This window comes from Typopeltis vanoorti, chromosome 21 (assembly GCF_054136105.1).
Source record: "Typopeltis vanoorti isolate ZY-2024b chromosome 21, IOZ_Tvanoo_1.0, whole genome shotgun sequence".
Taxonomy (NCBI): domain Eukaryota; kingdom Metazoa; phylum Arthropoda; class Arachnida; order Uropygi; family Thelyphonidae; genus Typopeltis; species Typopeltis vanoorti.
The window spans coordinates 39,633,363-39,658,729 of NC_143569.1; the positions used below are offsets into that span (position 1 = coordinate 39,633,363).

General features: G+C 36.9%; 1 protein-coding gene across 1 annotated transcript in view; it reads left to right on the plus strand.

Moving 5' to 3' along the window:
• The window catches only part of na (sodium leak channel non-selective protein na), a 1,005,813-nt gene that overhangs the window by 684,956 nt on the left and 295,490 nt on the right, over positions 1–25,367 (plus strand). Inside the window, exon 30 of the mRNA XM_090411658.1 lies at positions 12,089–12,289. Within this exon, the coding sequence (XP_090267784.1) occupies positions 12,089–12,289 (201 nt within the window). The remainder of the gene's footprint in view (positions 1–12,088; positions 12,290–25,367) is intronic.

Genomic DNA, 25,367 nt, shown 5'->3' on the forward strand with positions numbered 1-25,367 from the left:
ATTCAGGCTTTTTATGTTGATAGTACCGATCTTTAACTCTGGTGATGTTGAGTTAAGGTGTGTTTTCAGATTTGTTCCAGTAGCTGACTTTTCACTATTTGCCCTGGTTCCATGGCGAAAACAACGGGGGGGCCTTGTTTAACCGGGTGACGCCCCAGCCGGCATGCAATTTTATCATGTTGTAATGAATTTGTATTTTGGTTTAAGCCAATAAGAATACTCGTTCGTTCAATATCCAGGTAGATACCCAACAGGGTGCAACACGAGATGGTGAGGATTGGACATTAGGTCAGAAGCCCTGGTCGGTTCTCCACATTCTTTTAAAGGCTATGTGGAAGTCTCCTCTCAGTTATACAGCTTTGACCCTTAAGCACCCCTGAAAATAATATAAATACAATAAATATTATAATGATATATGTCTGTTTTACGAATTTCTTTTCTCGATGGGACCATGAAATATTTTAATTTTTCCAAAGGGGCCTTGACATGCATAAATTTGGGAAGCACCGTTCTACACTACACTTCTAACTTCTAATTTTAATAAAATTTGCAGGAAAGTTCCAAAAATCTGGTAAACAGTCATTCTCTGCTAAAAATAACATCCGAACCACCCTGAATATGCAAAAACAATTTCCTCTGAATTACTCTTGTAATTTGAATGTCTCAATCACATCACTCCTTTTCTGCCTATCAACCAGTTTCTGTTGATAGGCAGAAAAGGACCCACAGATCTTCACCCTGTTCTTGTAAGGTTCATTCCATCTTGGTCACTCTCATCTGTATCCTCTCTAACTCCTCCCCATCAAGAAGAAGCCCTGGCACCCAGATCTGGGCACAGTAGTCAAGATGGGGGTCTTATCAGGGCTCAATAACTTGCTTGTCTCTGCTCATCAAAGTATTCTTCAATAACCAAGTGATCTGATGAGCTGATTTAGACACTTTTGCTATGTGCCCCCCTAAACTTCAACTCACTATCTACCAACACTCCCAAATCTCTGGCTTCGTCAGTCTCCTGGAGTACAGTTCCATCAATATGGTATACTGCTGCTAATATTTTCACCCCAAAATGCATAACCTTACACTTTGCTACATTAAACTGACATCCATTCTCCTTAGCCCCAGTCTTCCAATCTATTGAAATCATCCTGCAAAATTTTGACATCATGTGCATTCACTATTGCTCCACCCAACTTTGCATCATTAGCAAGTAAATGAACATTTCCTCTCAGATCCTTTCCTATATCGTTAATGATCAAATTAAATAGCAGTGGTCCAAGAGCAGAACCCTGCGGCACACCACTAGTCACAGGCCTTCTTTTGGACTCTACTCCTGAATAAACTACTCTCTGATATCTCTCCATAGTTGTTATTAGTTGCTGCACTCTCACCTCGTTGCAGGAAACTCCTTGGCAATGGCATTTTCTTGAGATTTTCAGTAATATAAACCAAATATTGGTGATCAAGTATTTGCTTCTTTTATTTGTTGTGTTGTGACAAGCCAGTAACCTCTCACAGGGCCAATGGTGCAACACGTGTATTTGCATGGGGTGACAAGTTTTTTGGCATGGCAAAATTGGCCTAAATTATATGAAAAATAAATCATAAAAAAGTAATTTATACCTTCTCTGTTGAAACCAGACTTCAGGATGTCATTAGTTAAATTTTTACATAATAAAACTTCATTGTACTGTACATTTTTTAAAAATCATAATCATTTAAAATAATGTAGTATTACGTCACATATAGTCAGTTAATATCAGACGACGTGACAATAGCAGAACACCTATCTTGCATTTATTTCCGATTCCATTGTTGGCTGTCAGTTGATCTTGACCAGAGGTTAAAATACAGGGTGGCCATAAATTAACTTTCCCTCTTTGGAGGTATCTATAGCTAAAACTAATACACGGAATGAGACCACATTTTATATTGAGAATTTTGAAGGCATGGGGAGATGAATCCCATGAAAAAAAGATTTAGTACCAAAAGTCACCATAGAAATTTTGTTGCTGGCAGAGCTGAAAGCAGTCAAATATTTGCAGTAAATGCAGGTAAAAAGGATTATGCAAATTTTGCTGTGTGTACGAGACAACAACACCACCAATTCCACTTAAAAAGAGATAGGGAACATTCAGGCAGTTATGGAAATGACTTCTATTGGGATTTATTGATCAAGTATATTTGGAAACAAATACGCTATACCAACTAGTTTCACCAACTGAGGCTGTTGGCATCTTCAGGGTACATAACTGATATAAGTCACCTAAAGCTAAAAACTGCTATAAATCAACCGATTCCAATTATATTTGACAAAAACAACCTCAACAGGCTCAACAGCCCTCAACTTGACTGCTGGCAGAGCCGAAAGCAGTCAAATATTTGCAGTAAAAGTAAATGCAGGTAAAAAGGATTATGCAAATTTTGCTGTGTGTATGAGACAACAGCACCACCAATTCCACTTAAAAAGAGATAGGGAACATTCAGGCAGTTATGGAAATGACTTCTATTGGGATTTATTGATCAAGTATATTTGGAAACAAATACGTTATACCAACTAGTTTCACCAAATGAGGCTGTTGGCATCTTCAGGGTACATAACTGATATAAGTCACCTAAAGCTAAAAACTGTTACAAACTATAAATCAACCGATTCCAATTATATTTGACAAAAACAACCTCAACAGGCTCAACAGCCCTCAGTTGGTGAAACTAGTTGGTATAACATATTTGTTTCCAAAATATACTTGATCAGTAAATCCCAATAGAAGTCATTTCCATAGTTTTCGTGGTCAAGAAAATACATTTTAACATGTTCGGGCAGTTATTCGAATGACTGACAAATTGTACTCAATATGCATCCTACCTTGCCTCAGCATGCTTTACTTGTTAAGGTGTTTTACCTTAAACAGTTCAATGCCGTAGTGGCCCTTTGGGAATTTAGAAGGCTTCATAACCTGTGTACAGGTCCTATGTCAGCTGTAGCACTGAGAGCTATGATTAAGAAGTTTGAAGAAACTGGATCACTAGGAGTTAGACCTGGCAGAGGAACGGAAAGCAGTTCAAGAAGAGACAGTAACAGACGTTGCTACTGTGGTGTTCGGCAACACAGGGACCAGTACTGGTCGAAGCGCTCGTGCCATAGCTCGCAAACGTGATATGGCTTATGGTACAGTCTAGAAAATCTTACGGAAAATGTTTCACTTCTATCCGTATAAGTTCAGTCATGTGCTAGCACTAACTACTGCAGATTATGATAAGTGCATGATCTTTGTGCTAATGTTTCTTGCCCGAATGGAGGTCAACAATGACTGGCCTTGGAGAATATTATGAGGTGATGAGGCTCATTTTTATCTGAATGGGTTGGTCAACACTCACAACTGCAGAATTTGGGCATCTGAACATCCCCAAGCGATCCAGCAAGTACCACTGCATTCTCCAAAAGTAACCATGTGGTGTGGCTTCACAGCCGATTTCATAATGTGATACTTTTTTGAGCATATTACCCCTACAGGTCCTGTAACCTGCTCCATTACTGGAGAGATTTATCAACGTATGCTGGAAAATTTTGTCATTCCTGCATTGCGACAAAGACAATGTTTGGATTCCATAATTTTTATGGAGGATGGAGCATGGCCACACATTGAACGTTCAGTACAGCGCTTTTTACTCCAGTATTTCATTAATGAGAATCTTATCAGTCAGTTCTTTCTGACGGCATGGCCGCCTCAATCCCCAGACATCACTCCATGTGACTTTTGGCTGTGGGGGGTATTTGAAATCCTTTGTGTATGTTGATGGTGTTCCCAACTTACATGTCTTGAAGAGAGAATATAAAATGGGCTGTTATGAACATCCAATCTGACTCCTTACACTCAGCTGTAGAGCATGTCGCACACCGGATGCAATTTGTTGTACACGTCAGCACATTGAAAATCATGTATGTGGTCCAGGGGACCCTGATTCTGACGAATAAAACATTATTTCCTGTGAGTTCAATCACCACATTAATTTCTGTGTCTCTCGCAAGTTGTTGTTTTAGTTTAATTGTTATTATTCTTATTATTATTATTGTAACGCGCCACATATCCAGCTGGAATGAGTGATGTGGCTGTCGCTTACACCGTCGAAATGTTATTATTCCATTTTATCTGCCTTTGATGCAATTATCCGCTTGTTTTTGGCTCCGGCAGCACCAAAATTTTCCCTATTGCCGACTTTTGGTACTAAATTTTTCTCACGGAAATCATCTCCCCATACCTTCAAAAGTCTCAATATAAAATTTGGTCTCATTCCGTTTATTGGTTTTAGCTACAGATGCCTCCAAAGAGGGAAAGTTATTTTATGGCCACTCTGTACATGCATATTTATCAAAATTGCTTAATGAAAGTACAGTAACATATTCTTAATGAATATAGAATTACAAGATTAGATTATATGTAAAATTTCAGAATGACTGAATTAATCTGAAATTTTGTACGACGTGACAATGGTCGTTATTCTGTTTTCCATGTGCAATTTTTGTTGTTTCTTATTTGTAAGCAAGAATTCAACCAGTGCAGTGTTAACATTGATGTGATGAATGACTGTCTTTTCATGTTTTACATTGGGGGTGACCCCGGGGGAATGCAGCCAGTCCTTAAGTAATTTTCAATGATACTTTAAATGTGGACGCTGTCTTTTCCCAAGTTGCAAGCGTAGTTCTGCAGTGGCCGAAACTTGATTGGAAGAGCTTGACATGATTTCAATTGAATATGAAATCAGTCAGAAATTAGACTATGCTGGCCTTATTTGTGATTTTGCAAATATGAAAACAAGAAAAATTTCGTTTTAAACATTAAGTTTACATTTTAACAGTGTAAATGTAAATTAACTCATGTTAAGACATGATGTGTGTTCTAAAATCTAAAAAAAATTATACTTACCATAGTTACGTGCTTGTGATTTAACAGTTCTTCATTCTACATGACGTGATGAGCATTACTTACATGTGTAAGTTAATAGTAATACATTACTTTCTTTCTTTCTTTTAACCTTTTAACAGACAGTGTTCGACGAGTATATGTGTCATTTTTTTAGAAATGACCACTTTTTTGGGTAATGACGAGTATACTCATGTGAAAAAGTTAATTATCCTTTGTAACAAAAATTAAAAAATATATTTCTCTTATTGTTATAAAGGAATCTAAAAATAATGTTGTATGTGAAGCAAATACAATACCATTGCACACAATTCAAATAATTTCTTGTGAGAATTGTGCAAACAGCACCTAATTTTCCCCAGAAAATAATGAAAACTCTTCAAAAACTCAAAAACTTTTAAAAAAGATTGTGCAACGCAGTAGCACACTCAGGATTTAATCTTGGGGGGGGGGGGGCAAGTTGAGTAGATGATTTGATAATACAAACTACGCATTGCATATGACCTATGACTGAGCATCTGCAATGATCGCTAATTCATAAATAGTATAGAAATAGAAGACACCACACAACATAAAAAAAAATTATCATTAGGACACGTGTCATGTCTTAACATGAGTTAATTGTTTGGTGGCCTATGCTATTGCACAGGCCACAAAAATTTACAGTAGGTGCATTTACTCCGTGAATCCATGAAAGAAAAAGGAACATTTTTTTATTACTATTGCTTTGATTGCTACTGAAGAGTTGTGGCCTTAAAATAATAATTTTTATGTAATATTGTTAATATGGTTTATTTTCAGGCTATCTTTTCCTCTTCCTAGAAAAAAAAATTCCTGTATATATATATATATATATATATATATATATATATATATATATATATATATATATATACATACTGGGGGGGGCTCTTCCCCCCTGCACCTATGTTGCCCAACCCCCGCCTTACGAGCTGGTGAGCCAGTTCTCCTTGAATTCTCATGACTCGAATTTTGAAGACTTGACACTCAGGAGACTACCTTTAGCTAATTTCGGCTTATCGTTTTATACGATATGAAGATTATTATATAAATATATTATATATATTATATTTTATTATAAAGGGGCTCTTCCCTCCCTTGCGCCCAACCCCCCAAGTTCCGGACTGGTAGGCCGGTTCTCGAATTTTGAACATTCAGGGGGGGCCACCTTCATTTCTTTATATATTGGAAGAACCTATCCACGCAACAATGATAATTTTTTGTCTCTTCATTGTTCTAATGGTCGACAATGAGTTTCATTGTTGTAATCCTGAAACGATATATCATAATTCATATATATCAAAAAAATAATAAATTGTTGTCTCATGAACACAAACATATTGTTGAACATCAAATATATATATATATGGTCTCGAAATGTCTTGAAATGGAAGTTAAATTTCATCGCCAAGTGTGGGGCTAAATGTTACGTTTTTCTGCCAAAAAACGTGACATAAAAACGTCTCACATTGTTGGCTTATCTTTTTATAGTATATAGATAAAGAAAAGTAACCAATAAATGGAAATAGGGTTTTGAGTGCCATATATTTCTTAGTCACATGCATCATGAATTTATGTCAGTGAATGTTGAAAGTTTATTTTTCGCTTGGTTAGACTATAATGAATTTAGTTTAATCCTTTATCCAAATGTGAGCAAACAAAGTTTGCGCCTGAAAGTATCTTCAGGACTGGGGTAAGATAGTACAACACCAGGCAACTCGTTGCAAAGGTGGAGCTAGCTAATATCACTCCTATCTCAGTATCTCCCATAATGCAAAACACATCTCCTTGCGGATATGTATAATGTTATGCATTAAGGAAAGGGCCACTACCCAGACTAGTTTCAACATTTATTGAGGTCTTTTCAGTGGGAGCAGGCCTAAGTGGAGATACCAGGCAGAAGCATTAGCAAGGTCATCTCTACCTATAGGAGTTGCCAAACGGTATGCTACCTTTTTATTAAATTACTCTGGATTTAGAGAAAGATCTTGAAAGTTTATTTTTCACTTGGTTAGACTATAATGAATTTAGTTTAATCCTTTATCCAAGTGTGAGCAAACAAAGTTTGCACTTGAAAGTATCTTTAGGACTGGGGTAAGGTAGTATAACACCAGGCAACTCGTTGCAAAGGTGGAGCAAGCTACCGTTTGGCAACTCCTATAGGTAGAGATGACCTTGCTAATGCAAGGTCATCTCTACATATAGATCTAATTTATTGAGGTTTCGACCTCAATAAAGGTCAAAACTAGTCTGGGTAGTGGCCCTTTCCTTAATGCATAACATTATACATATCCGCAAGGAGATGTGTTTTGCATTATGGGAGATACTGAGATAGGAGTGATGTTAGCTTGCTCCACCTTTGCAATGAGTTGCCTGGTGTTGTACTACCTTACCCCAGTCCTGAAGATACTTTCAGGTGCAAACTTTGTTTGCTCACACTTGGATAAAGGATTAAACTAAATTCATTATGTCAGTGAATATACGAGTCCAAAAATACGACGGCATTGTTCAAAAACTATAACGTGAGAGAATTTGTCCAATGTGATGTGTGTGGAATGTGCAGTCCCGAATGAGGCGGGAGTTTGGATTGAAAGTGATAGTGGTGGGAGAATGTGTAGAAAGTGTTATGCAAAGTGAGGAGTCAAAGTATGTGTCAGGTTGTGAGACAGTTATGGTTGAAGAAAGCCAGAATGCGAGTGAAAATAGTGGCATGATAGGGAATTGCGGTATACAAGATGGCAATGTGAGCGGTGATCTAAGAAAGAGTGAGAGCAATTATACAGAAAGAGAAAATGGCTTGAATGATAAAAAAAATGAGGAATTAATTGTAGGAAGTGAGATCGCTAGGTTGCGCGCAGTGATACAAAATGCGCAGCGGCAATTAGAGCACCTGCAAAACTCTTTCCAGAGTAATTCGGATAATGTAAATAAACAGCGTGGGAGAGTTTCCGAAATGAAGGAAAGAGTGTTGTATGGTGACTCGTTATTAAGAGGAGTAATAGATGGGAGTGTAACTAAATCGTACTTACCGGGTGCGAAATTTAAGGATGTAAGTGAGAGTATTAGAGTGCAAAAACAGAGGGTGAAAGAATTAATAATTGTGGCGGGTACGAATGAATTGAAAGGTGATAAATTTTTTATGAGAGAGGACTTGAAAGTATTGTTAAAGGTAGCGAAAGAAAAGAGTGACAGAGTTAGAATGGTGAGTCTGTTGCTGCGGTATGACAGAGAGGAGTTTAGAAGGAGGGCCATAATCGCAAATGACATTATGCGCAGGTTATGCGGACGGTGTGGTGTGGAATTCGTGGACGTGTGGAATGAGTTTGATGGGCGAAAGGACTTATACAAGATGGATGGACTACATTTGAATGGACTTGGTGTGCGGAGACTGGAAAAAGTGTTGCTGAATGAAGTGAAAATGGATGTGCAGAACCAGGGAAACTAGAACTACCAAGGAGGGGGGTGAAGTGGATATCCAGACATCAGTGAGACAGTTGAGTGTAAAAATGTATATAATGTACCTGAGCCAGCACTAAGGACAAAAAATGGGAATGGGACATTTAGAATAACGCATCAAGATAGGGGTGGGACAAAGGGATCACTGCAATTCATGTATACTAATGCCAGGAGTATTAGGAACAAAAAGGAAGAATTTTTGGCCTTGATTGGCTCTTCCTGGCCACAGGTTATTGGCATTAGTGAAACATGGCTGACGGAAGATGATATAGTTAGTGGGATAGAATGTGTAGGTTATAGTATGTTTAGGAGGGACAGAGAGAATAAAATTGGGGGAAGGGTGTTATTGATGATAGCTGATGAACTGCAGCCAAGGAGAATTGAAGTATTGCAGGATAGTGAAAGGAGCTCATTTGAGGCTATTTGGTGTGAGATTGACACTGGCAGAATAAAATATACAGTTGGGTGCTGCTTTAGACCAGGTGATGGAATAGATGGTGGAGATGGTATGCATAAACAAATTGATGAAATGAGTGGAAGGAGGGTAATTATTATGGGGGATTTCAACTATGGTAACATTGATTGGAAGGAGGAGAGGACACATGTGAGGAAGGAAATGGATTTTATTCAATTATTAAGGGATAACTATCTGAAACAGCATGTAATTGAAAATACTAGGGGTGTGAGAGTGCTTGACCTGGTAATTGCATCTCAAAATTTGACTGTAATGAATATGACCATGTTGCCACCTATTGGTGAGAGTGATCATAAGGTCTTGACCTGGGAGGTGGCTAAAGGTGTGCAATTTGTGATTAAGACAGGGTATATGTGGAATTACCGTGCTGGCAAGTATGACAAGCTTAGGAGATTGCTTGGATCAGTGCCATGGCATGTACAACTGCAAGGGCTGAACGTCGATAGAGCATGGGAAGTGGTCAAAGAGCATTTACAGGAGGTTATGGCTGATTGTATACCTAAGGTGTAGTGAAACAAGTAGGGGTTAAATGGATGAATAACACCATTAAGCTTGAGCTGCAAAAAAAGAAACAACTATGGAGGGAATTTAAAGAAAGGGGTGACCTGCAGGCACACGAACGGTATAAAGTGCAGGCCAGAAGGGTAACGAGTTTGGTAAAAACAGCAAAAGCCAATTATGAAAGGAAACTAGCTATGCAAGCAAAAGAGAATCCCAAACAGTTCTTTCAATATGCTGCAAGCAAGAAAAAAACTGTACATGGCAAAATGATTTTAAGGAATGACGATGGTAAAGAGTTCACTGAACCAGTCGATATAGTGGAGTTACTGAGCGTGCACTTTGCAAAAGTATATCATCCAAGTGGTGATGTTGAAAAAATGAAGGAACCATTAGTTTATACGGGAATTGTGATGAATGAAGTGGAGGTGAATAGTCTATTACAGAACCTTAATGTGAATACATCTGTGGGATTGGATGGTATACCAGCACGGGTCTTGCATGAAGCGGCTAAGGAATTATCAGTGCCCTTGACCATGTTGTTTAATCTGAGTCTCGGGTCTGGCTTAGTCCCGAAGGCGTGGAAAGAAGGGAAAATAGTTTCACTGCATAAAGGAGGATCCAAGACTATGGTTGCAAATTACCGACCGATCAGCATATCAGGAGTTGTTGTCAAGGTCTTGGAGAAAGTAATCAAGGGAAAAATACAGGAATGGATTGATGAAAATGAGATACTGTACAGAGGATAGCATGGCTTTGTGAAGGGTAGATCATGCCTCAGTAACTTGCTCAAGTTTTATAACAAGGTGACAGCTGAACTGGATAAGGGAAATGGGTTTACAGTGATACTGCTGGACCTGGCAAAGGCGTTTGACAGGATACCACATGGAATTCTAATCCGTAAACTACAACATATGGGAATGGATATAGGGTTGGTGAGATGGATAACTGGGTGGTTGATGGAGAGATATCAAAGAGTAGTTTATTCAGGAGTAGAGTCCAAAAGATGGCCTGTGACTAGTGGTGTGCCACAGAGTTCTGTTCTTGGACCACTGCTGTTTAATCTGTTCATTAACGATATAGGGAAGGGTCTAAGTGGGACAGTTCATTTGTTCGCTGATGATGCAAAGTTGGGTAGGGCGATAGTGAATGCAGAAGATGTCAAAGTCTTGCAAGATGACTTAGATCGATTGGAGTTCTGGACTAAGGAGAATGGATGTCAATTTAATGTGACAAAATGTAAGGTTATGCATTTCGGAGTGAAAAGATTAGCAGCAGTATACCACATTGGTGGAACTGTACTCCAAGAGATTGATGAGGCCAGGGACTTGGGACTGTTGGTGGATAGGGAGATGAAGTTTAGGGGGCACATTGCGAAAGTAGCTAAATCAGCTCATCAACTCACTTGGTTGTTGAAAAATACCTTGACAAGCAGAGACAAGCAAGTTATTGTACCTCTGTACCGAGCCCTGATAAGACCTCATCTCGACTACTGTGCCCAGATTTGGTCACCTCGGTTCCTTCTTGATGGGGAGGAGGTGGAGAGGATCCAGAGGCAAGTGACTAAGATGATAGCGGGTCTATAGAATGAACCATATGAGAACAGGTTGAAGATTTGTGGGTTGCAGAAACTAGTTGATAAGCGGAAAAGGGGAGATATGATTGAGACATTCAAATTGCTAAAAGGATTCTATAGGATTAATTCAGAGGATATTTTTGAGATCAGGACTGGTGGTGGGAGAACTAGGGGACACCCATGGAAGCTGGGCAAGAGTGTGGTTAGCAGGGGTGTTAGAGCTGGGTTCTTTACTTTTAGAGTGGTAAATGAGTGGAATAAGCTGCCAGAGTCTGTTGTGGGTGCCATGACAGTGAGCGAGTTCAAGGCAAGGTATGATAGATACTGTGAGAATGTTGAACAGTTGTGTGAACATGATGTTTAGGGCCTCCCTCGATGAGTCTAAGGACTCCCTGGAGTAGCCTGTAGTAATAATAATATAATAATAAATATTGATACATATTGTTTATATTCAGATTCTACAGTAGTTCTGAAAGGTTTTTTTTTTTTTTTTTGAAGCAGGTTTGGAAATTATGAATTTTGATCAAAAGTTAAATCTTTTGCTCATGAAGTCATTTCAATATCTGGCACTGTCTATCTGTGTGAAAAGTTATTTTCAAAGATGGAATACATAAAATCTCATTATAGATCATCCTCTTATTTGATAAGCATTTGCAATCAATCTTGATGATGGGAACACTAATTTTGAACCCCAATTAAGCATAATTATGCTTAATAAAAAAGAATTAGATACTTTTCACTAATTTCCTTAAAATCTCTTTGTACAGAATTATGTTCTATAGTTTGTTAATAAGAAATGTGTAAATTTTGTTTTCTTTCTTATATATAAGTACCCACATGATATCCTTGATTTTACTTCTTGATCTGTAAAGGCTAAAATATTTACTATCCCCCTCCCCCACCAACAACAACAACCAAGAAAAAGATTGCTGATCCCTGCACTTGACTATTTATTGGACATAAATCCATGTATGAAGCAGAAAGAAATTTTTATTATTGTTAACACCAAGAATTAGTTTATGAAAGTAATAATAACCATTATTATTATACAGTAATATATAGCAGTATAATGTATTAGTTATCATTACTAAATTTAAAATAATAGTTTTTTTTTTATTATTCCATCCTGTTCTATTCTTTAAGGGTACAGCTTTATTAACAGTAGACCAGAGAAGGTGGTGTGATCTGAAGAAAAGGCTGAAGATAGCTCAACCATTGCACCTTCCGCCTCGTCCAGATAGCCATAGGTTTCGAGCTTTTATATATGATATAACACAGAACATATACTTCAAACGTTTCATAGCAGTGCTAGTACTAGCAAACAGTAGCCTGTTATGTGTTAGTGTAAGTGGTGCTAATTTCTTTTTACCATCTGATTATAAATTCAGTAACAAAACAAGCAGAATTTTCTCATTATTTTTCAATGATGCAGATTCCAGTTGTATACTTCTGTAACCTCCTCTTTTGGAATTTAGTATCAATACTTAGAAAATTGCTACAGAATGTGTTTTCGTTATTTAAATATTTACTGATAAAATCTGTTAGACTTGGCATTAACATTTATGTTTACAAAATAAATTCTTTGCATTTTAGTTGCACCAAGTCTCACAGATCTGGAAGCAGTTGTATCATGCTTAAAAACATATTTTATTTCTATTATTATTAATCAGTGATCTTCAAGGAGATTCAGAAATTATTGTGGGAAAACTACACCCAGACTAAATAATGATAATCATATTTCTACTCTAACTCATTCACTGATAGCATACTTATTATTCTGTCTGATAACTCATTACATTTAGTCATGATTTCATGAGTAAAAAATATCTATTCCAAGCCTATTACTCAATTTTCAGAGATACCCCTCTCCCCATCTACTAAAAATTTTTCTCTACATCTGTCTAAGAAAATCTCCTTAGTAAATATATTTCAATCAAATTCTCAGTTTATTCTATCAACCAAGACCTTTAACAAACCTGTAACTATCTTCTGATTACATGCTTCTGAATCCTGTTTACCAATTCACATCTGATAAAAATAGTAACCATTATCCTTTACACACACACACACACACACACACAAATGAAATCACCCTGCAGGATCACTTGTACATCTTTTTCAAGTATTGTCCTCTTCCGTTTTGTATCATCAACCAACAACTGAATATTCCTCCTCAGATCATTTCCTATATCATTAACATACAAATTAAATATCAGTGACCCATTACATAGTTCTGTGGCACACTGCATCATTCACATTTTCCAGGCTTCTCTTTCATTATAATCTCATTATTTATTATTATTTAATTTAATTTAATTTATTATTTATTATTATTATAATAAATAATATTATTATTCAGGCCTCCATAGAGTCAAGAGACTCATCGTGTGAAGGGCCTTCCTAGTAAACACAAAGTCTATCATACCACTAATTGAACTCATTGACCGTTCTTGCTCTCACCACTCTATCAGGCAATGCATTTCACTGTTCAGCCACCCTCCATGCAAAGAAACCACTCCTCACCCTCTTGCTCACAGCTTCCTTTCATAACTTACAGGGATGGCCCCTTGTCATCGCTCCTTCCCACTGTTCCACCAAGCGAAAGAACTCCCCAGTGTCAACCCTGTAACTGACTCTCAACAGTTTAAAAGTCTTGATGATATCACCTCTCCTTCTTCTATCTACCCAACTCTGCAGTTCACATTCCCTCTGCCGATCCTCATAACTAATGTTGTACAGTCCTGAAACCATCTTTACTTGCCTCTGTACCCTTTCCGCAGTTAATTTATTCCCTTCAAATCCTTGGGACCAAATTTGAGAACAATAGTCTAAGTGTGGTCTGATCAGGGTTTTGTACACCAGAATGATAAATCTTTTATTTCTGCAGGTCACTGTCCTTCTCAGTATTGCAGCAATCCTCTGGGTCACTTCACCACCTTTGCAATATGCTCCCTGAATTTCAGTTTTCTATCAGTCATCATCCCCCACCCAGATCTCTTGTCTCCCCTACTTCCTCCAATCGAGTATGCAGCCTCCCATTGATGTATCCCAAACTTCAAGACTTTACATTTTGCTGCATTAATCTGACACTACCATTCAATTGCCCATCTGTCTAGTTTATTCAAATCCTCTTGCAAGGCTGCCACATCTGCACTATTACTAATAACCCTAAGTTTTAAAAGAGGTATACCATGAGTAGACATATCGATACAAAATTAATAATGGAAAAAACTCACATACAAAGATTATTTAATAGTATAATTTTCGCCTGTGTGTCACAGGCATCTTCAGTACATTAAGCTCAAATTAAACAATAACTGACAATTCCAAAAAGTGCCACCTAAGTAGCTGGTGTAAGATAACTAAAAAGGTCAATAACTTTCCTAAAAATAAAAAAATAAATAAAAAGAAAGAAGACTCATACAGGCCATTATATCTATGCAGAATCTCGTCACCATTCCAGTCAAAAGGCAGGAACTATTAAAACACTGGTTCATCGGGCCCACTCCTTTTGTTCTTCAGACGATCTTTTACAGAAAGAACTACAATATATAACTTCTTCCTTTCTATCTAATGGTTATAAGAATTGCTTCATTAAAAGAACTTGGAGTAGTTTTAATATGTCTTCCTCTTCAAACACAGAAGAAATAGCGCGCATTACTATCCCTTATGTACAAGGCATCAGTGAATGTATAGCAAAAGTTTTAAAACCATTGAATATTTTTGTTGCCTTTCATCCATTTAGAAAAATCTCCACCTTTCTCACTTCTCCTAAGGACAAGCTTCCACATCTTAATCATCCAGGTGTCTACCAGATTCCATGCTCTTGTGGATTATCTTATTTCGGACAAACGGGAAGATCTGCCTCTATTCGGCTAGAAGAACACCAATCTTATATTGATACTTTGAAAAGTCTGGACTTGCAGAACATGCCATCTTCACTAGACACAGAGTTCATTGGAGAAAGACAAGAGTTCTTCACAAAAGTCAGTTTCTCATGGAACGCCTTTATAAAGAAACATGTGAAACTCTACTTCATTCTTCTAACTTAAACAGATCCGACGGTTTACGTCTATCCCCTTTATGGGAGATAGTACTTTACAAATGAGCTAATCTTTCCTAACTTTTTATTGTATTGATTTTTTTCTTTTTTTTTATTATTATTTTTTTAATTTTTTTTATTTTTATTTTTTTTTATTTTATTTTTTTTTATTTTTAGGAAAGTTATTGACCTTTTTAGTTATCTTACACCAGCTACTTAGGTGGCACTTTTTGGAATTGTCAGTTATTGTTTAATTTGAGCTTAATGTACTGAAGATGCCTGTGACACACAGGCAAAAATTATACTATTAAATAATCTTTGTATGTGAGTTTTTTCCATTATTAATTTTGTACTAATAACCCTGCCCAGCTTCACATCATCTGCAAACAACTGAATATCCCCTTGCAATCCATTGACAATGTCATTGATATAAAGGTTAAACAATACAGGTCCCAGTACTGAGCCCTGTGGGACCCCACCTGTAACCTTCTGCCTCCCTGATATTGCCCCACCATACACAACTCTCTGATACCTATCAGACAGCCAATCCTGAATCCAGTTGACTAACCTGATATGTTCTCTTTAATATCTGTCTGTTAGTCATCTATCTGCTACCTACTTATATCATATGTCATATTCTGCATAGTATCCTGTTAAATTCCTTTGCAGAGCCCAGAAGTTTCTTGGTATAGCAGCCATTTCCTTTTTCTGATCTACTGACGTTTATTATAAAGAGTGAGTAGAGCCTCTGTAGGTCAGTCAGTATTGACGAAGCGATTTGTCAGATATACCTGAGTTCGATTCCCATCTATGTCATCAATGATCTGAGCTCTTTTGACTGAAGGTGAGTTGGGTAGTCTAATATAGGTAGAAGTGTTTTTTTTTTCTCCCAGAAAGTCCGTTTTTTTGTCCCTCAGAACAGATAAACTGGCCCCGTGAACAAACACGGATTTACAGTCATAAAATATATATATATATATATATACCTAATCACTCATTAGGAGGGCTCAACCCACTTTTTCTCCCTTCAAAGTGATGTTCTTTGCTTCATAGAGTATCACAATCCAAAATTCAGTCCCTAAACAATTTTTCCAATATCTTGATCACCATGCCTGAGATATTAATCAGTCTCTGATTTACTCCCTCTGTTTTAGTACTTTCTTTATGTATTTTCCCCTTTTTACACTCTTTCCTCTTCAGACTTTCAAGGGCTTGCTAAACTCTTGTACATTCTCATAGCATGTAGGCTGAAATTATTATTATTACTAACATCCCATGGAGTTAAAAGACTCATTCCAGGAGGTCTACACTCTCATGAAAATAGATCATGAAACTATACCTTAAACTCATTCACAGTTTATGCACTCACTGCATTTTCAGGCAATGCAGTCCAGAGAAGGAAGCTGAATAAGGAGGGTGAGAAAGAGAACGAGGATTGTTCAACCCTTGTCTACCATTGCTCTACTCTTGTCTCCCTTCACTCTATGAAACATTTCCTCCACATTAATCTGGTAACACCTTTTCACCACCTTCTCATATGTCTCAATCATATTCCCTCTCTTTTTTTCTATTCACAAGGTTCAGCAAGTTGCATTCCCTCAATCTCACCTCATATCTCACATGAGGTCATAGTGTCATACATAGACCTGACACTGACTTGCTGAATCTTCTCTGGACCCTCTCGAGCATATCTTCATCCCCCCCCCCAAAAAAAAACCATATAACCAAATCTGCACACAGTAGTCCATATATGTCCTGATCAAGGTCTTATACAAGAGAACATAACTACTTTGCTTCTGCATGCCGTGTCAAGGTCTTCTTCATCATTGCCATAATCCATTGCAATGTTCTTATGATTTTAGCAATGTGATTCCGAAACTCAAGTCTGTCCACCATAACTTCCAGATCTCTTATCTCTTCCACCTGCTTCAAAATTTCCCCATTAATTGAATACTCTGCTGAAACAATTTAACCTTCCATCTTTCCATTCTAACACTAACATCTTTAATCTTCACACCTCTTATTGTAGATTTTATCCTCTCTAATCAGGAACAAAATGGCTCTGTTTGTAGAGGGTGATTATGTAGAAATCCCCTGATGCTGCGACCAAATCCAGTTGTTTCAACTTATCAGTGGTCTGGAATCTAATGTATTTTATGACCAGTATATGCCTCTCTAGTAAATAATTCACAAGATCAGATGTAGAGAAGCAAAGAAAATTTAAACTTATTATTGTATTGAATATCAATTTATTTATAAAAAAAGAGAAAAAAAAAGTATTAAAAACATATCAAATACGTGAAACTCTCTCTCTCTCTCTTTCTCTCTCATGCACAACCTTTGCCTTATTACACCTTAAGGGTTAATACCAATTAATAGTGTGGAACAAAAATTGAAAAGAAAAATTAGAAAGGTGTTTTGTTTTATGTTGACAAGAGAACATCATTCTCTTTGATAAATAAGTATCATTTATCATGTGCAAATAATGCAATGTTTATGATGCGTACCTGTAATAAATGATGGCACAATAATATTCAATTACGTTAAGTCATTTAATGCACTGTTATTTTGATGAGGTCTCAATCATTATTAAACTGGAAATTATTACAACAGTTAAGAAATTTAATAAAATGAATGCATTTTATAAAACTAAAGAATATGTGTATCATGTTACAGATGACATGTAATTCTGCTGAAAAGTTCAAAAGCGAGTTGAGTTCTAGGCCTCTGTAACTAATTTGAAAAATAAAAATTACATTATGTTAGACATGAAAAAACAGTACTTAACAACTTCTCAGAATTGAAGGAGTTTTATATAATAATTCTGTTAATATTCTGCCAATGAAATATGCTGCTGGAGTGCACTTTGCAAAGAGGTTGCCAACTAGCATAATACAGAATGATGAGTGATTTTTCTGAAATAATTGTAAATATTGTATTAATTTGTAGCAGTTTATGAGTGTGTTATCTGAGCATGACTGTGTAGCAAATTCTTTATTATTGAACATTGCATGAATATAGAATAACGACAGCCAGGTCATCACTGATCAAAGAATTTATTATGGCAGATTTTTTGAGATGCATTGTGTGAAATGCAATTATTAACAAACATGAAAGGTTTGAGGATGGAAAATAAGAATGAGAATAGAGTATGGCAGAATTATTTTGGAAGTGAGTTACAGAAGTATAGGTCATATAAAAGGCAAGATGTAGAAAGTGAGTATTGCAGAAGAAACTGGAAAATGTGAGTGTCGTAGAGAATTTTATATGAATGCAGTTGAGTGAGTGAGTGTTGTTGAGCAAAACACAAATGATAAGATGAAAGAAATGAAGGAAGATCAGAAGAATAATGAGGCAGCTATAATGAGAGAAATAACATGCTTAGAATCCCAGTTCAAAGTGTTAATTTGCACAATTAGAAAAATGTTTGGCAAGCAGTGCAATAGAGAAGAGAAGGAAAGGAGAAGTGAGTGGGAAGCTTATGAAAAAAGCAAGATGAGGAGGGGGGGGGGATAAGGAGAAAGTATTTATAGCGATTCTACAATAAGAGGTGTGAAGATTAAAGATGTTAGTGTTAGAATCAAAGATGGAAGGTCAAATTGTTGGCTGTTTTGGCAGGTATGACTGATTTGAAAGGGATAAAAACGAAATGAGAGAGAGGATGAAGATTTACTGAAGAAGTGAAAAAGAAGAGTGAAAGAAAGATAAGACACTAAGCCATTTGCTAGGGATAGGATAGGAATTAACTAAATGAAGGGGTCATGAATCAATGAGCAGATTGCAGGAGGAATGTAGAGAAGAGTGTGCATGTGCAGTGAGTCTGATGGTTGAAAAGGTATACATGATTATGGAATGTACTTGGATGAATTCAGAATAAGGTATCTTGGGAAAGTGTTTCTCAGTGTGATACTAGAAGGAAGTTTTAAGGGGGGAATATGGTCAAGTGTGTGTGTGTGTGCGTGCCTGCCCTCAAAGGGATGGGGATGCCTTTGAGGCATGTGAACCTGAGAACAGGAATGAGCAAAAATTACTGAATTCAGTCTTGGATCTTAAATTTGAATGAAATGATCATTACAAGAGCATCTTTAGCCTAAAAGAATATTGCAATTCATGTATACAAATGCCAGCAGAATAAGGAACAAGAATGAGGAATTTTGGGCATTGATGTAAATTTGACTTGTCCAAAAATTATTGGTATTAGTGAGACCTAGTTGATGGAGGAAGATATTGTTACAGGGATAGAATGTAAAGAGTACTGTATTTTCAAAGAGAAGAAAGAGAGAGAGAGAGAAGAATGGAGGATGTTATTGCTGATGATAGTAGATGAATTGTAATCAAGAAAAGCAGTTCAACAGAAAGGTAGGATGTAAGGTGCTCTGAGCACACTAGATAGCCTCAGTGCTCTGAGACAATCTATCTTGATAAAAGTGCACTGGAAATACCATGCATATTCAGAGCGGTATGCTGCCTGAAGAAAGACCTAAATTCAATTCTAGTCACCGACTAGAGAAGTTTTTAGCACCTTTCATTTGGAAAAGGCCTAAGTTCAATTCTTGTTATAATGAGAGGAATCTGTATATAGGTTTATTTCAATTGAAGGTGAGTTAGCCGATCTCATATGAAGGTAGCAGGGTTTTCCCCCTCATGGAAACTCGGGTTTTTCACTCTACATACAGACAAATTGGCCTTAAGAACACATGCAATTTACAGATAAAAAAAATATGTTAGTGGGCAGTAGATAGCGTTTATGTAGGTTGAGATGGTGGTGGCAGTTTGCTGTAGTTGGTGTACCAAGTGGTGGAGATGGATGGGGCAGATGCCCTCCCTTGATGACTCTTTTGACTCCTTGAAGGTGTCACGTAATAATAATAACGATAATAATAAAATATATACAGGACGATCGTAAAGTCGCACAACCCAGGAATAATGCATATCTGTTTTGAGGTTAATTACAAGTATATGAAAAATGAAGCAGCTACAAATAGAGGTTATAATCAGACCTTTAAAACAAAAGAAGAATAGTAACCTCATTATGACATGTGTTGGAAGTGGGGACAGCTGCAGTATTCTCTTTACCTCATCCATTTTATCATCAGTCAAAATGGAGGGTCTTCTGGAGTGATTTATATCTGCAACAGATTCAGTTTCCCAAAAATACTCATCTCATTATTGTCGACTTCTAAGGTACTGCTATACCCAGATATTTCTCATGAAATTCCTCGGCAACATGTGCATAAGAATGATTAGTGAAATAACTTTCTTAAATGAAAACTTGTTGCGACTGAAAAAAGACCTTTCACTTCCACAGTGAACAAAGCTACACTAAGAACAAACCTGTACTTGTCACAGTGAACTCAGCTTATAATAAGAACTTGTAATAATATGATGGTGACACCTAGTGGTGTAAGGAATTATTATAATGATTTTGAAACAATTGATATAAATTCCAACTTCCAGTTGTACCACTTTATGATTACTTTATAGTTATTGATGCCATAGACCAGGAGTTGCAAAGAAGGATGTAGGTGGCATGCATTGGAAAGTTATGTCAACAAATGCTGAATGAGTAATTATTATGTCATTCCTGACTTCAACTGCAAGGACAGAGATTGAAGGAAAGGACATATGACAGGAAGGAAATGGTCTTTTGCAATTATTAAAGAGATAATTATCTGAAACAACTTAATAAGAGTCTTACAACAGCAGAAGTTCCAAGGGAGTGGAAAGAGGGTAATATTATTCCACTGCATAAAGTTGGTGATAAGACTGTAGCTTCAAATTATAGGCCAATCTGTAGATCTGGAGTTGTGGTGTGATGGTACTGGAGAGATTAGTGAGAAGTAGGATAACAGCAGTATTCTCTGTGGTTATCAGCATGAGTTTGTTATAGGGAGATCATGTTTTACTAACTTACTTATGTAGTTTAACAAGGTGACAAATACCTTGGACAGGGGAGATGCATATCTAGTAGTGTACTTGGATTTTACAAAAGCTTTTGATAGACTGCCACATGACAAGCTGTTAAATGAATTGAAACAGATGGGACTGAATAACAGACTTCTGAGTTGGATCAGTGACTGGCTATCAGATAGGTATTAGAATGTTGTATATGGAGGTGCAGTATCCTGAAAGAAGAAGGTCACTAGTAATGTATTGTAGGGGTCAGATTTAGGACCATTCTTGTTCAGTTTGTATGTTAATGATATTGAGATGAGTTTAACTAGTGATGTGCAGGTGATGCAAAATTGGGAAGAGCAATGCAGAGTCAAGCAGAAGCTATGTCCTTAAGGGAGGACTTGAATAGATTACATGAATGGGCAGGTAAGTGGAACTGTCATTTTAATGTTGCAAAGTTTAAGGTTTTGAGATTTGGTAAGCAACGATGGAATGCCAAGTATACACATTGTGAGGAATCTTTAAAGGAAGTAGAGGAGGTGACAGATGTAGGAGTGGTGGTGGTGGACAAGGACCTGAAATTCAAGGGCCACATTGCACAAGTTGTGAAGAAGTCACATTGGGATAAGGCAATGATGTCGAGCACCCTGATATGCAAAAATGAAGAGGTTATGATGCCATTATATAAGGTCTTGATCAGGGGCCTCATATGGATTATTGTGCACAGATTTGGTTGCCGGGTTTTTTAACGGTGACGAGGATCTGTTGGAAAATGTCCAGAGAAGATTCACAAAGGTGGTCAGTGGTCTTTGGAATATGGACAAGGACAAATTGAAAGAGTATAAGTTGCAAAGCCTAGTGAATAGGAAAAAGAGGGCTGATATGATTGAGACATATAAGCTAGTCAGGAGTTGTTGTCAAGTTGACATGGAAGAAATTTTTCATAGAATGGGAGAGGGAAGTAGAATAAGAGGCCATTGCTGGCAACTGTATAAGGAGGGTGTGAGCAGAGAAGTCAAGTTGACATGGAAGAGATTTTTCATAGAATGGGAGAAGGAAGTAGAATAAGAGGCCATTGCTGGCAACTGTATAAGGAGGGTGTGAGCAGAGGAGTGGGGAGTAGGTTCTTTGTATGGTGAGTGGAATGAGTTGAGATGTTTGTATACAAATGCAAGAAGTGTAACAAATAAGGCAAATGAAATGGTTGCATTAATTGAATCAGTGCAAGTCTCACATTAAAAGAATATATTAAAGGCAGATGCCAACTCCCTGGCACATTCCTTCAGAATACGTGGTGATATATGATCAAGTCCTATAGCCTTGTTGACATCAAGTTTGCTCAATTCTCCATACACCTCTTGTTCACTTACAGTCAGTCTCTCCTTCCCATCATCAACTGCTCTTAAACTTTCCATGATGTCACATTCGTAAGAATGAAAAACCGTATGAACTGCTCTTTAAATATCTCAACTGTATCCTCTGCAGCAGTTGTTCTTATACCATTTTCTCAATCAATATAATCAAGTCATTTGTCCCTATTACTACTACCAACTTTTTTGCTCACTTACTCCTCATATCCAATGTCAATCACTCTATTATTTTATCTTGAGGGAAACAAATCTTGTTCATCTTCTTGCTTACCACAAGTCTACTAGTAGAATCCCATACAACACCACTTGCAGGTTTTTTTCTTTACCTCTTTCATATTGACATCATTTGCTTTCGTCTTCTCCTTCACTCTCCCATATATATCTCCAATTCTCTACATTTCACTCTGCATTCGTTTCATCTCTTGCCTCATCTTGAACAACTTGCCTTTCAAATCTTGCGGTATTTTTTTCACTCTCATTCACTCTCTCGATTGTATTGCCAATCCGTACATGCTTGTTTGCCATCAATGCCACTCACCACCTTACCATTTAATTATACTCTGTTTTTCAACTTCTACTACAATTGTATTGCTTTTATCATTCTTACTACATATCTTCCTCTAAACAAGAAAGCTATTTAAAGGGTTGATACCATCCATCTGTCTTGGAGTTTTAACCACCCTTTAAATATGTTCTGTGTTTGTTGTCCAGGTTTCTGCACTAGAGAGAAATGTCAACCAAATGAAGTATTTACTCATTCTTTTTTTTTATTATGTTTTTCATTCTATTAAATGTTGATTTTGCAATTTTCATTCCTCTCCCAGTCTCTCTCTTTCTCTTTTTCATTTTCCATCTGTAATTAAATGCCTTAAATAAGCATAACATTTGACTTCTTATATAATTTGATTTTTTTCTTTGGAGTTATATAATTTGATTTTTTCCTTTGGAGTTTTAAATTTAGGGTATATTTTTCCTCCACATTCTACCATAATTGTTTTTTAAATTTAATGTGAGGCTATATTTGTTTATTTATGTGTATTTATTTTAGTTGCTGAGAGGAAGACTTGTATATTTTTGTATATTTTGTATATATTTTACAAGTCTTTCTCTCAGCAAGTAAGTAATCTTCATCTTCATAATGAAGGTTATTTATATTCTTCTTCCTATTTTTACTTTTTCCAGCTCTTTTATGCTTTCAAAAATTTCTTCACTGTAGCTGTTGACCAGAAGAAGAAAAAGCACACCAACCTATCAAATATCTTTTTTCTTATATATATATATCTGAAAAGTCTCTGATATATCAGCTATATGGAATATCAGCTTGGGTATTGTGTGAATGTGCAAAGGAATTGTCAACCCCTCTTACTTGGATATTTAACTTAAGTTTGAACTCTGGTATGGTCCCTAGGAGTGGAAGTTAGGCAAAGTGGTTCATTTGCATAAAGGTGGCTCTAAAACTGTGGTAGTTAATTACAGACCAATGACCATCTCAGGAGTAGTGGTAAAAGTATTGGAAAAGTTGGTTAAAGACAAAATTCAAGAATAGGTGGATCAGGATATGATACTCTATAGAGGCCAACATGGTTTTGTTAAACATAGATCCTGCCTTAGCAATCTATTAACTTTTTATAATAGAATGACATCTGAGTTGGAAAAAGGAACTGGCTACACAGTGGTACTTCTGGATTTTGCTAAGGCCTTTGACAGGATACCCCCATGAAACACTGTTACGCAAATTGGAGCAGATGGGAATGGATACTGTTATATCTAGGTGGCGTTGGTCTTATTGGCGTCTTATCTCTTATTTGTCCTGTCTTAAACTTTATCTTTTGTTATCATTAAATTTTTGTAATTTACGTATTATCAGTTAATTCGTTTGCCGACAAATTTATTTTATTTAATGACTGTGCCAGCCGGCAACTAAATTCTGATACACTAACCAAGATTACTTAGAAAGAAAATGCAGGGATCATGAAGTATGCAGTCGTGGTCCCATTTCTTATATTACTAGTGGGTTCCCCTTTTTACGCACGGTTCATAATTTTCCAAGCAGTAATTCAATCCTCAGAAAGCATGACAAACACGGAGTAACCATGGAGTAAGGAGAACTGGTCTTTAAGAACACAGCCCATTTCCATGAAGTGTTACAAGAACTGTCTGCAGTTTGGACATTTTGATTACACATAAAGAAATACGTTTATTTTAGCACAAAACATAATGTTACAAGTTAGTTAATCCTTAAATTAAAAGAGTCTGGGTTCTCCCCCTTTTCTTAATTTAACACATCCAAAATCTCTACACTGTAATCCTCTATACTGACACAAATTCCTTCACTTATATATATCTATAACTATCCTCAGACTCTGATAACATATACTAAATAACCAATCTACCATCACACATGCTAATTACATATACAGGGTGTTCGGGATAAATTTGACATATTTATAATTAATTATATTTTTCCGTAAGTTACATGTATTAACACACACTTCTCTTCATTTAAAAGTTTGGACCCTTCTTCATTCATATACAAGATGTCAGAAAGGATGGATAGCTGGAACCCACCTGAATCGTGGAAGAGAATAACTTGTATCATGATGATTCGTGCCCGCCATCAAAATAAGGATATTACGACTGCTGCCCAATGCTCCCTGAATACAGTAAAAACAATCAGGCATGAACTAGAGACTTGCAATGGTGACTACGAGGATGTAGCAAGAAGAAAGATCCGTAGCAGACGATCTGATTGCGTTCGTACAGCAGAATTCCTCGCAAATCTGCAGGAACAGGTGTTGAAGAACCCTAGCATTGGAATTCGGGCTTTGTTCGTGGAGTTGCTAACTGTAGTCAAGCCCTGGATAACAAGGGTAGCCAACGGTAGGCCGTATGTATGGCAGCAGGATTCGGCCCCTTGCCACACCTCTGGGAAAAGTCAAAAATGGTTGTCTGAAAATTTCTACGACTTCACCAGTCCAAATGTTTGGCCTCCAAACTCCCCAGACCTTAACCCCATGGATTATTTTGTATGGGGCGCAGTTGAAAAAGACACCAATCGCACTTCCAGTAATACAAAAGCCCAGTTAATGGATAAAATTAAAACAGTTTTTGCGGC